Genomic DNA, 13,320 nt, shown 5'->3' on the forward strand with positions numbered 1-13,320 from the left:
TTTAATGGCACTCTATGTAGCATTTATATGTACTGTTTCTTCCTTTGCATTTCATACTGTTACCCTGTTTATCTCGGATTTTTGTGGCTAGTGAATCGAAGACTTGCTTCAGCAACTGCTCGCCGTAATGCAAAGGGCACGTGTTCAGTAACCCATATGTAAACAATGAAGGCGAATATTAAGTAATGTGGCCCGACCACTTATAGTTCTACTCATGCTCTATTGTGCTCTAAAGTTTGGCTGTCTTGAAGGCCAAGAATTGTTCTTAGATTTATTCCAGCTACATTGCTAAGCTGCTATTTAGTGCTACTTCTTTTGATGGTGCTATGTGAGATGCTATGTTTGCACAATGTTCCTCACCGGCACCGAGCCACCGACGGTGCTCGGTGCCTCCCTTCGCAAACACTACAATACCTTCACCTGTTAGTGTGTTCAAATGCATTGCGCTTTGCAAAGGGAGCGGTTGGTTTGCACTATTCCTTGTCGGTTCCCTAAAAAATTTCACTGTGAGGACAGGATCAGCATATGAATTATTGGGATTTCGATTTGAGGTGCGGGTCCATGGCAGTCCATGGCGGTCATTTTCATTTTCCTCCTCTACATGGGTCGCCATTTAGCGTTTAGCAGTTAGTGAATAGTGCACATGGTACTGGCAAAGTATAACTTGGGTCTCAATAAGCCATGCTTAATGGCCCGGCTCCAGTCTCTGAAAACAGCAAAGCAGAGTCACTGGCTGAAGATACTACATGGACAAGTCGTTTATCTCCAAACGGATGCTGTTATTGTAAACATCTGAGGGTTGTATGCAGTTATTTCCATACTTTATATGCACACATTATTTTTTTCCTTCTGGGCTGTTCTGAAAGAGGATACGGCTTCTACATGTTTGTGGGTTATATGGGGAAAATTGTTATTTCCTAGCCAGCTCCTTGCAATCTCAACTTATGAAAACATTGCCAAAGTTCAGTGTGTGATCAAGTGGAAACCCACAGAAGAAGTCTCATATGAGACAAATTTTTTGTGCCAGAGAATCGCAACAACTTTTGCAAGTACCAAATTAGGCCTCCAGGCCTCAACTGCTCATAAAGGATAAAGGAGCTAGCTTGATCCTAGCATTCTTATTCTTCTCTAAGAGTCGTAGGAATCCAAGAGAGTAGTTAAACACTCCACATTCTCTCATTTGTGATTTTTTAGCCTTCTGAAAAAATTCTTCTTGTAAGCGAACTTCACAAACGGCGACATGAAGCATTCAAGTGCAAAAATATTGAGAAATTAAAAAGGGCCATTAGAAGATTTTTGTTTCATCCTACTTAAAATCACCCAGAATATCTCTTAAATAAAAAAATGCAGCTTGTTAATAAATTTAGCATCTGTGTTCTTTTTTCGCATTTCATAATAACTCTTAAGCACTTTTGTTTTACTTGTGCAGCGTCGAGGCCCTGTATTTCTCCATCCACTGCAAAACGTGACAACTCGAGGCAAGGATGCCTCCACCGATGTCACCTGTGTGACTATGAGGCTAATGAACTATTTCTTCTGGAAGCACATGCCAGCGTCCATACTGCCGAGAAGCCGTTTGAGTGTCCTTCATTTTCTCAAAGCTTCTCAAGCAAGGGTCACCTGCAAGCCCACGTGATCAACACCCCCACCAGCGAGAAGCCATACCAGTGCCCTTTCTGTTCTCAGGGCTTGTTCTACAGATCCCACTTAAAGAATCACCTGCGCAGCCACCCTGGGGAGAAGCCATATCACTGCCCTTCATGTTCTCGGAGCTTCTCACGCAAGGATAGCCTGAATGCCCATGTGATCACCCACACCGGCGAGAAGCCACATCAGTGTCCTTCATGCTCTCGGGGCTTTTTTTTGAAATGCCGCTTAATTTGTCACATGCGCAGCCACACAGGCGAGAAGCCATATCAGTGTCCTTCATGCTCTCAGAGCTTCACACGAAAGAGCACCCTCAATCAGCACCTGCGCAACCACAATAATGTGAAGACATTTAAGTGCCCTTCATGTTCTCGGAGCTTCTCACGCAAGGATAACCTGAATTCCCATATGATCACCCACACCGATGAGAAGCCATATCAGTGCGCTTCATGCTCTCGGGGCTTTCTTTACAAATGCCGCTTAATTGACCACATGCGCAGCCACACAGGCGAGAAGCCATATCAGTGTCCTTCATGCTCTCAGAGCTTCTCACGAAAGAGCGCCCTCAATCAGCACCTGCGCATCCACACAAGCGAGGAGCCATTTAAGTGCCCTTCATGCTCTCAGAGCTTCTCACGAAAAAGCGCCCTCAATCAGCACCTGCGCATCCACACAAGCGAGGAGCCATTTAAGTGCCCTTCATGCTCTAAGAGATTCTTGGTAAAGGGCCAACTGGCAGCCCACCTGCACACCCACACACGCGAGAAGCCATATCAGTGCGCTTCATGCTCTCGGGCCTTTTTTCACAAAAGCCGCTTAATTGTTCACATGCGCAGCCACACAGGCGAGAAGCCATATCAGTGTCTTTCATGCTCTCACAGCTTCCAACGAAAGAGCGCCCTCAATGAGCACCTGCGCATCCACACAGGCGAGAAGCCATTTAAGTGCCCTTCATGCTCTCGGAGATTCGTGTTAAAGGGCCAACTGGTATCCCACCTGTACACCCACACAGGCTTGAAGCCATATCAGTGCCCTTCATGCTCTCAGCGCTTCTCACGCAAGAGTCACATGAAAGTCCATATGCGCACTCACACAGGCGAGAAACCATATCAATGCCCTTCATGCTCTAAGAGCTTCTCATTCAAGTCCAGCCTCCAAAAACACATGAAGCGGGAAGCCACTTCAATGCCCACTCTGCCTTCAGAGATTCTCGTTGCAGAATGCCCTGAAGACAGACCAGTGCCTTCATCCAGATGAGTGTCCATATAGTTTCACCCTCTGCTCCAGGTCCTCATCACTTGAACAGGCTTAAAAGAGCACAGCACCATGATACTGTAGGGTACGTCAACAATCTCTTTGAACTAAAGTCTCAATTAAAAATCTACATACGTGCAGTATGTTACGTAATGTTCAACAGCATCAGGTAGCACAAGTGTCTCCACATGCTCCTAAGCGAAGCTTTCGCTCGGGCCCCACTTCGATGCCGCCTATAAACACATGTAAAGCGCAGTAATGCTTTTCTGAGATAACCAGTAGACCGATTATAAGGAAATTTGTTACATCTGAGAGATAAGATTGAATTCTGCCGATTGCTGGAAGCAGATTTTTGGTTGAAGGCCTGAATGTTATAACAGGAATTTACGAAGATTGTTCAGCTTGAAAAAAAGATTGAAGCAATATGTTTATAAATTTGTAGCTCTGCACCTGGAATAGGTATCGTAGTTCTGTAAGCTGTATATGATAATAATCCAAAGTGTACAAATTTGTTTTATCAGTTTATATCTTTTGTGTAATTGTCACATTGTTTTCGGGGACGTTGCAAATATCATTACCATCAGCCTAGTTTATGTCCACTGTGGGTTGAAGGCCTCTCCCTGCAATCTGCAATTACCCCATTCCTGCGCCAACCGATTCCAACTAGCGCCTGCGAATTTCCTAATTTCATCGCTCCACCTAGCCTTTTACCGTATTTGACTGCGTTTCATTTCTCTTGGTACCCATTCTGTAAACCTAATGGTCCAACGGTTATCTAACACATTGCATAACCTGCCTAGCTCCATTTTTTTCTCTTAATGTGAATTAGAATATCGACTATCCCTATTTGCTCTCTGATCCAAACTGCTCTTTTTCTGTCCCTTAATGTGATGCCTAGCATACTTCGTTACATCGCTCTTTGTGCGGTTCTCAACTTGTTCTTAAGCATCTTTGTCAATGTCTAAGTCTCTGCATTATATGTCAGCACCAGTAAAATGCACCGATTGTGGACCATCCTTTTCAATTATAATGGTAAGCTCCCAGTGAGGAGCCGACAATGCTTTCCGTATGCAATTCAACCCATCTTTATTATTCTATGAATTTCCTTCTCATGGTCATGGTTCCCTGTGATTAGACCTAGGTAAACATACTCCTTCATGGACTCTAGAGGCTGACTTGCGATCCTTAACTCTTGTTCCCTTTCCAATCTATTCATCATTATCTTTGTTTTCTGTTTATTAATCTTCAACCACACTTTTAAATTCTCTCTGTTAAGGTTCTCAATCATTTGTTGTAATTCGTCTGCTATGTTGCTGAATAGAACAATGTCATCGACAAACCGAAGGTTGCTGAGATATTCGCCTTCGATCCTTAATCTTAAGCCTTCCCAGTTTAATAGCTTGAATGCTTTTTCCAAGCACACAGTGGAGAGGTTGCTTCCCTTTCTGACTGCTTTCTTTAAAGGTATCTTCCTACTTTTCTTGTGTATAACTAATGCAGCTGTAAAATCTCTCTACATATTTTTCAAGGTATTTACGTATGCGGTTTGTACTCCTTGATTACGTAATGCCACTATGACTGCTGGTATCTGTACTGAAACAAATGCTTTTCCTTAATCTATGATAGCAATACAGAGAGGCTTATTGTACTCTGCAGATTTCTCAATTACCCGAATGATGACGTGGGCATGATCCATTGTAGAGTACCCCTTCCTGAAGCCAGCCTGTTCCCTTGGTTGACTAAAGTCCAGTGTTGCCCTTACTTTATTGGAGATAATTTTGTGAATATTTTATGTAATACTGGGAGTAAGCTCATGGGCGTATAACTTTTGAATTCTTTAACGTCTCCCTTTATGTGGATTAGTATAATGTTTGCATTCCTCCAGTTTTCTGGGACCCTTGCAGTCAATAAACACTTTGTACATACGTAGAGCTGCCAGTTTTCCAAGCAATTATGTCTCCTCCATCTTTGATTAAATTGACTGTTGTTCCATCTTCCTCTGCCGCGCTTCCTCGTTTCATGTCTTGCGAGGCTCTTCTGACTTGATTGCTAGTTATAGGATGAGTTTCCCAATCCTGTTCATAACTGTTTCAGTGGAGGTATCCTGTCTCCTCTGGGTACTGTACGTGACCTTATAGAATTCCTTCACTGCTTTTACTATACCTTTGAGATTGCTGATGATATTTACCCTGCTTATATTTTAGTGCATACATCTTGCTTTGTCCTATGCCAAGTTTCTTTCTCACTGATTTCAAGCTGCATCCATTTTTTATGGCTTCTTCAGTCTTTCTCACATTATAGTTTCGAATAGCAGTTATTTTCGCCTTTTTGGTCAGTTTTGACAGTTCCTCGAATTCTGTCTTATCTCTTAAGTTGGACACTTTCATTCTTTGTCGTTCCTTTATTAGGTCCTCTGTTACTTCGGAGCGCTTCCCTGCTGATCGCCTTGGTGCCTTGCCTCCCATTTCATTCGCTTCCTCAATAGCCAGCCTAGTTATAGTTTTCTTCATTACCTCTATGCCATCTTCATCTCTCTGTTCTAAAGCTGCATATTTGTTTGCAAGTACCAGCCTGAATTGGTCTGCTTTTACCCTTACTGCCTCGTGGTTGACCTGTTTTTTCTTGACCAATTTTACGCTTTCAATCATAAAATGAAGTGAATCCTAGACCTTACTAGCCTATGATCACTGCACTTTACCCTGCCTATCACTTTTACATCCTGCACTATGCTGTGATCAGCAGAAAGTATGAATTCAATATCACTTCCTGGTTTCACCATTAGGGCTGTTGCTATGCTTGCTGTAAAAGGTGTTCATTATTCGAAGCTTTCTGTGAATTCTACCAGGTTATCTGCTGTAGCGTTCCTAGAATCTATGCCATAGTTGCCAATTGCTAGTTCACCAGCCTGCTTTTTCCCCACTTTTGCATTGAAGTCGCCCATTACTTCAGTATATTGAGTTTGCACTTTTCTCATCGCTAATTGAACTTCTTCATAAAACTGATATACTTCTTCATTATCGTGACTTGATGTTGGAGTGTAGGCTTGTACTACCTTTAATCTATACCTCTTGTTAAGTTTGATTATGACCGCTGCTACCCCCATTATCATTGAAAAGGAAAGTATACAATAAGGGCATTTTACCAGTGCTGACATATTGGACAGAGACCTGGAGACTGACAAAGAAGTTTGAGAACAAGTTAAGGACCACACAAAGAGCGATGGAACGAAGAATGCTAGGCATAACTTTTAATAGAAAGAGAGCGGCTTGGATAACGGGTACAGACGATATTCTAACAGACATCAAGAGAAAAGAATGGCGCTGGGCAGGTCATATAATACGCATATCAGATAACCGTTGGACTATTGGGGTGACAGAATGGGTACCGAGAGAACGGAAGGGCCGTAGAGGGCGGCAGAAGACTAGGTGGTGTGACGAAATTAGGAAATTTGCTGGTGCTAGTTGGAATCGGTTGGCGCAGGGCAGGGGTAATTGCAGATCACAGGGAGAGGCCTTCGTCCTGCAGTGGACATAAATAGGCTGATGATGATGATGATGATGATGATGATGATGATGATGATGATGACTGCTTCCCTCATTATTGCTGTAGAATTCGTCAATGTTGCCCGCTATGTCCTTATGGATTAGGAATCCCACCTCGTATTGCTTCTTTTCTGGGATGACCTCTATAGCAGAGGACGTGGCCGTTATTCACCAATGTATAAGCTTCACCGGTTTTTCTAATCTCTCTAAGGCCAAGGATATCCCAAAAAATGGCAGATAGTTCCTCAAAGAGTCCTGCTATGCTAGCCTCACTGGACAGAGCTCGGCTGTTAAACGTTGACAGGGTGCCAGTAATTAACTGCATGGTTGAAAGCCTTGTTTAATACATCAATTTTGTCTGCTTTATATGTCCTATTCGATGGATTTTGCAGAACTTTGATGTCATTTTCATTGCTGAATTGTAAACTTGATGGTTTTGTTTTCTGAAAATTCGTAATCTTCATCAATTTTTGTTATGAGATTGGTGGCCTAAATAAAAAATTCACTACCAACAGCCATTAGATTGTATTTCTTTTAACTGCAACAAACATCATCAAGTTTGGTGCAGTAGTTGTCGAGAAAAACTATCTCTCCTTTCCCACGTATTTAGACGGCAACCCCTGAGCTGAAGCTTAAAGGGTGCCTGAAACACTTTTTTGGAGTCACCATATTTTCTCTAGATCGTTTCTCAACACGTTACAGAGCACAGAGCAAAATGAGTTATGAGAACTGATCCACACAAAGGCTTTTATAGCTGAGAAAAATTTCAAGATACAGTTAAACCTTGATATTATGAAGTCTGTGAAATCACCAATTTGCTTTGTCATATTCTGGCTTTTCATTATTTGAAAAGTAATCTATGTTTGTTCCTATCTCAGTAATTTCTGTTTGCATGCCCCTGCAAACTATGTATGTAATTGTATGTTGTATTATTTTCATTTTACAGATGACTGAATGATCTGCTTTTTAAGCTCTGTTTTTTTTTCCAGTATTCTGATTGGTACCTATAAATTGTTCTGTTTGACCAATTGATGTACTGGTTGGCTCTAGGTTCTGATTTTCTTGCTTCACCCTGGATTATTTTGAGCTTATTCTATTCACATCTCTTTTTTTTTTTACGAATGGGTACTTTTTTAGAGGGATTGGTTGATCACTAAGTTAAAGCATTTGACTCTCTGTTTCATCAGAGCAACAAATAAATGCCAGTGTTTGTGAGTATTCATTGTCTGTTGTTGGTACTGTATTTCTATGCTTGAATGACAGCATGCAATATAGCGATGTTAGCATTTTCTTGTATCTGGGGCTACAAGAGAAGTTGAGTGACGGTAGTTGAAAGTTCATTATTAGCATAGAAAGAAGCTGTTATAAGTAACATAAATGAGTAATTTAAGTTTTGAGTCGAATGGCAAGTCCACCATGCGTAATTCATTCCCACATGTGACTGCAACTAATGTACCAGCATTTCTATAAGCACTAGTATGACATATGTTTGTAGAAATATTTGTATAATCTTGACATTTTGAGTTGGGCTTATAAACCTGCACTGTATGATACGTTTGTGCTCAGAAGGCAAAAAATTGGGCCAATCCCGTTTTTCGAAATTTGAAAAGGTTCTTTGTGAATTCCAGTTGTGCTGGTCTCTCATCGGGAATTTCCTCACCAACAAAATTGTGCTCAGGACATGCTTTTCAAACAACAAATACAAGGATTAACTGTTTTGATTAAGGGTGTGCAAATAGTTGATGCTTTATAGTAGGCACTTCGTAATTGCAAATATATTTTGATAGCCTTCAAACACTTAAAACCTTACCTGTACAGAAATACACCTCAAATGGAAGCAAAGGCGTGATAAATGCCACCGCCGTAGGCATAGTATAGGCATAACACATGAGAGCGTGCGTAGTAGAGGCTGGATACACTTCTCATGCAACTAGACCTTCCTGGCTATACAGAGACCATTTGCACTCTCTGAAGAGCCTTTTGTATGCGAGTGGTTTCCTCATTCATTCTTTCTGCGCCATTTGTGCATTTAATAAACAGTGCTTCATAATGTGCGACGGAACTACAAGAACTTGCCAATGTTATGAACATCAGGATGTTCACATTGTTTCACGCATATTTCAATAATACCTGTTCATCGTTTGAAAACTATTTGAAACGTATTCTACATTTGTTTCACTTCGGGCACTATTCCAATTTTATTGTATTCAATCTGAGAAATTAGTCCTATATTGGGCAACAACGTACCTACACATAATAAAACCTGTGAGGCTTTTCTTTTTGAAAGTTCCACTCTTAAGAATTACCTCTACATACACTCAGCCATTTCAGTGACACGGCTGCCTTCAGGCTGTGGCACGTTGGACAGGAAACTGCAAAAACATGTAGCTGTTATTGCACAAATAATTTAACAATTTGCAAAACATGAATCGCAGGAATATAGACTTGATAAACATAATCGTAATTTCTTACAGCTACGGCCACACTTGTCGTCTGCCTCCCACTATTGCCGGTGTATAATAGCGCTTGTGCTCACCTATCACTGTTTTCAGCATGCTTCCAGTGAACTACATGCTTACCGTAGATTGAAAAATTTTGATGAAAGATGTTCCACGGCTTTTTCCATGTTAGCACTTCATAATTAGACACTCTGACCGGTAAGCTTTCCATTGCAGTAAAAATAAAATGTGTACAATGAACATTGATTGTTAGTCCGTTTAAAGTCGGACCACATGCACGCAGGGACACTTGGGTGAAGCTCTGGAGCAGCTCATTTCCTTGTGCTTGCAGTGCATTTGTGGTGTGTAGATTGGTCGTTTGCAGCATTTATCTTTTATTCAGTGCTGTTGCTCTTTGTCGAATTTGCCATTGTGAATGGGGCGCACGTGGGCTCTCAGCTTGGCCTTTCTTCTTTCACGGTGCAAAGGTTTAAACTGGTTCTTACGCTTGTTGCTATTGTTGCCACCGAGTTTTGTGCATAAATCACGAACAAAAAATTTCCTCCGTTGTGGGGCTTCCTGTTGTAGATAATGCACAAGTACGTGAGCTGTTGCAAATTTTAATGGCACTCTATGTAGCGTTTACATGCACTGTTTCTTCCTTTGTATTTGATACTTTTACCCTGTTTATCTCGGATTTTTGCAGCTATGAATCGAAGACTTGCTTGAGCAACTCCTCGCCGTAATGCAAAGGGCACATGTTCAGTAACCTAAATGTGAACAATAAAAGCAAATATTAAGTAATATGGCCCGACCGCTGATAGTTTTATTCAGGCTCAATTTTGCTCTAAACTTTGGCTTTCTTGAAGTCCAATAAATTTTCCTAGATTTATGACAGCTAGATTGCTAAGCTGCTATTTATTATTGCTTCGTTTGATGGTGCTATGCAAGCTACTATTTTTGCACAAGGTTCCTCACATCTTTTACGTGTGAATATGACCGGTGTAGGCTTGTAGGCCCATACCACTTGTTGTGACCGCACAGAAAGACGGACGCCTGACATGCTCAATTCCAAATGAACAAGTACCAATTATTCTAAGGCCAGTACATATACAGTCAACCAACATCCAGAGGGAGCCACGAACTTTTGGTGTACAGAACAGTGGCATCCTCTACATCTCCCCTCTTAAAGACCAGAGGAGAGAGGTGAGGCCAGGAACCAAGTAAAGGTGTAGGTGATCTGAAGAAACAACACGGTGGCCACTACATATCCACACTACTCGATCACTGTCCATAGAGGACTGTCCCTGGGCATTTCCTGAACCTGTTGTGCTGGAAGACGGTGGTTCTCAGACTGCAACAAGGTGCTGCGGTGGCTCTTGTATACCTGGTGAAGTTGTCTGCGGTTCTTTTGCAGGAACAAAAGGGATCAGATGGCACCAATTACGCTGCAGGGCACCGCCTCGCTGTGTTCAACAATGTAGCATCACGGCCTTTGGGCCAAGCTCAACACTGTAGCGTGTGCTTCGTCGGGTCGCACCTACAATGTCGGACCTGTTAATAGTGGAGGCAGATTTATGGCTCGGTGGCACATATTGAAGTCACTAATCTACTTCTACTTGTACTCTGTTTGTACGTCTTTTTGTGTTCCCTATCCTGTGGACCCTGCTACACACGCAACTGCACATTCTGGCCACTAAGAAACAGACATTTTATAGGTGCGCTTTGATTACTACTAATTAAGGTGAGATGTGGCATTAGTTATACTGGTTATGCTTATGACGATCTTGCTGGCCACATCTACCTTTGTTTAGTGAAAGAAAATGACTATCTTGTAACTAAGGTTTTGGTCGCACTCCACGTAGAATCGTGGCTTTTGGCATCACGTGGCTTTCAGCACTCTCGTGAGCTTCACGTACGTGTCAGAGGTTGGGGTCCTGTAGGCTGTGACATCGTTACTGCTGTTGATGTGGGGATGTGGGAGCGGGGGTGCTCTCTGTTGCAACAAATCTCTTGACCATGTTCGTTTGCCACGATGTAGGAACTGGGTGTAAGGTTTTCTGTGACCGCACCTGTTCGGCTGTAGCACAGACCCAGGGTGCAGACTCTCCAGGTCTCTTGCACCTCAGTTGTAGTATGCCTGTTAGCACTGGCATATCACCTTAAGTCTTGCAGTCACTTGCTGGGGTGGCTCTGTCTCAAGCTCTAGAAGCTTGGTGTGCATAGGCAGTTGCGTCCTTGTCCTTCCCATGAGATGCTTGACTGGCGAATGCAGGAGCTCGTCTCTTGGCATGTTTTTCTGCTCCAATATGGCACTGTGGAACTCTCTGGAACTCTGAGGCACATTTTATTATGACTAGGCAGCTTCTACATAGAAAAAAAAAATACGATAATGGTAGACGGAGGTAGCCACGGGCATAGAGGTCACGCAACACAGACGCTGTTGAATCTATTCCTGCGAGGGCAGTTAAAATAAAATGATTGTTTCTGTTCCATCTGTATTTTCACTGCTAAGTCATGCTTCTGATCATCTACCAACTTGCTCAGCTAGTAATTTCAATGGTAGGGATATATATAGTGTCGATATGGTATAGCCACCCAATTATGATGCGTGGCTTGATGGAGGGGTTAACGCTTTACTTTAATGCAGATTTAACTGTGAATCAGGATTAAGCTAGGACTTATCTTCACCATCTTGTATAAAAAGATATGGAACAGAAAGTTGCAGAAAAAATACTAGCATCTTAGCATAAAACGTGTTGTATGGAATGTTTCAGATAGTACTAACTTACACAGTGTGTCTTCCTTGCACTGAAGTAGTAAGTTGCTGCTCAAAAGCATTCGTTTCTTGCTCTAAAAGCATATATTTCTGCTCCAAACTGTGATTTTTTTCGCTGGAAGCTGCTGAAAAAGACCAAGTGCCACTTCCATCACTGCCTACAGTTGCCTCCCTTGTTTTTATCCAACTGTCTAGGTCATGTTTTGTTATACCTGTTGTATATTTAAGGTGCAAGGTGAAGTCTGGAAACACTGCTGCTCGCAGCTGTTCCCCCACTCTCGATTTTCCTTGGCCACGCATCGCTGGGTGGCTCATTCTTGGCTCAGCAGCCGTGCGATATGGAGGTTCCCATTGTTGATCCCGCCAAGTGTGAGATTCGTTCTGTAATTCGCTTTTTGCTTGCAAAGGGACTCCACCCATGGATATTCATCGTCAGTTATCAGAGGTGTATGGTGACAAGTGTATGGCCATTCAACACGTCCGAAAGTGGTGCAAGGAGTTGAGTGCCGGTCGGAAGGAAGTCCACGATGAAGAACGTAGTGGAAGACTGTCAGTTTCGGATGGCCCAATGCGAAGTGCTTCAAAACAGAAGGATCAGCGTCCGTGAACTTGTTGCTCAGATTCCTGGGAGTTCTCACGGTACAGTGCAAAGTGCTTTGACTGAAAAATGGTGTATCACAAGTGTGGTGCTCAATGGGTACCATGGCTATTGACATCAGACCACAAGAAGAAATGCCTTGACTGTGCTCGCCAGTTTCTTAAAGAGTGTCAAGAAGATAAGGAAGTGTAGTTACTCGATTGTTACGGGAGACGAAATGTGGCTGAAACGAAACAAAAGTCCCAACAGTGGCGTCACCCAGAGTCGGCAGTCGCAAAGAAATTCAAACGAACTCCTTTTGCTGGCGAAGTCATGGCCAGTGATTCTTGGGACCGTAACGGGATACTGCTGATGGATTTCATCGAACGTGGGGCAACAGTCAACTCGGGACAGTTATTGTGCAACACTATGGAAACTCAGGCGAGCTATCCAGAACTGCCAGCGAGGACGACTGGCAGCCGGTGCAATGCTGTTTCACGACAACGCCCGACCTCACTTCTCCCATCAAACCCACGACATTTTGACAAACTTTGGGTGGACTGTCTTGCCCCACTCACGGTACAGTCCAGACCTCCTGCCTAGCGATTATCACTTGTTCCCCAAGTTAAAGGAACATTTGAATGGCCAACGCTTCTGTGGTGACTATGAAGTCAAAGGAGAGGTGAAACGCCTCAACGGGTTGGTGGCAGAGTTCTGTGACATTGGGATACAGAAATTGGAGCACCTTTTACAAAAATGCCGAGAAAGAGATGGCGATTATGTGTGAAAATAGAGGTAAGTTTCATTTTTCCAATGATGTAAATTTCTATGAGAATAAACAATGTTGTCTATTTATAAGATTGATGTAAAGCTTAATTCTGGGTCGATCCTCGTATATATATATATATATATATATATATACAATATAAACGCTCACACTGCAACTCAGGCGTAAGTTGGGCGCTGGGCATGAAACTAGTGCGGATGTCGTTCCGTCGGAGCCACCGACGGTGGTCGGTTCCTCCCTTTGGAAACGCTACAGTACTTTCACCTGTTAGTGTGTTAAAATGCATTGCGCTTTGC

The 13,320-nt window shown here is 42.7% G+C and overlaps 2 protein-coding genes across 3 annotated transcripts in view; both read left to right on the forward strand.

Moving 5' to 3' along the window:
- Positions 1 to 13,320, forward strand: part of LOC129384294 (uncharacterized) — a 117,284-nt gene that overhangs the window by 52,771 nt on the left and 51,193 nt on the right. The window lies entirely within an intron of this gene.
- Positions 17 to 3,519, forward strand: LOC140219901 (uncharacterized). Its single transcript, XM_072290028.1, has one exon. It carries the CDS (start codon positions 1,345 to 1,347, stop codon positions 2,902 to 2,904), a length of 1,560 nt encoding a protein of 519 aa, XP_072146129.1. The 5' UTR covers positions 17 to 1,344; the 3' UTR covers positions 2,905 to 3,519.

This window comes from Dermacentor andersoni, chromosome 8 (genome assembly GCF_023375885.2).
Source record: "Dermacentor andersoni chromosome 8, qqDerAnde1_hic_scaffold, whole genome shotgun sequence".
Taxonomy (NCBI): Eukaryota; Metazoa; Arthropoda; class Arachnida; order Ixodida; family Ixodidae; genus Dermacentor; species Dermacentor andersoni.

What these genes read in the sequence shown, in the direction of transcription:
- LOC140219901 (XM_072290028.1), top strand. Translation starts at nt 1,345, where the DNA reads ATGCAGCTTGTTAATAAATTTAGCATCTGTGTTCTTTTTTCGCATTTC.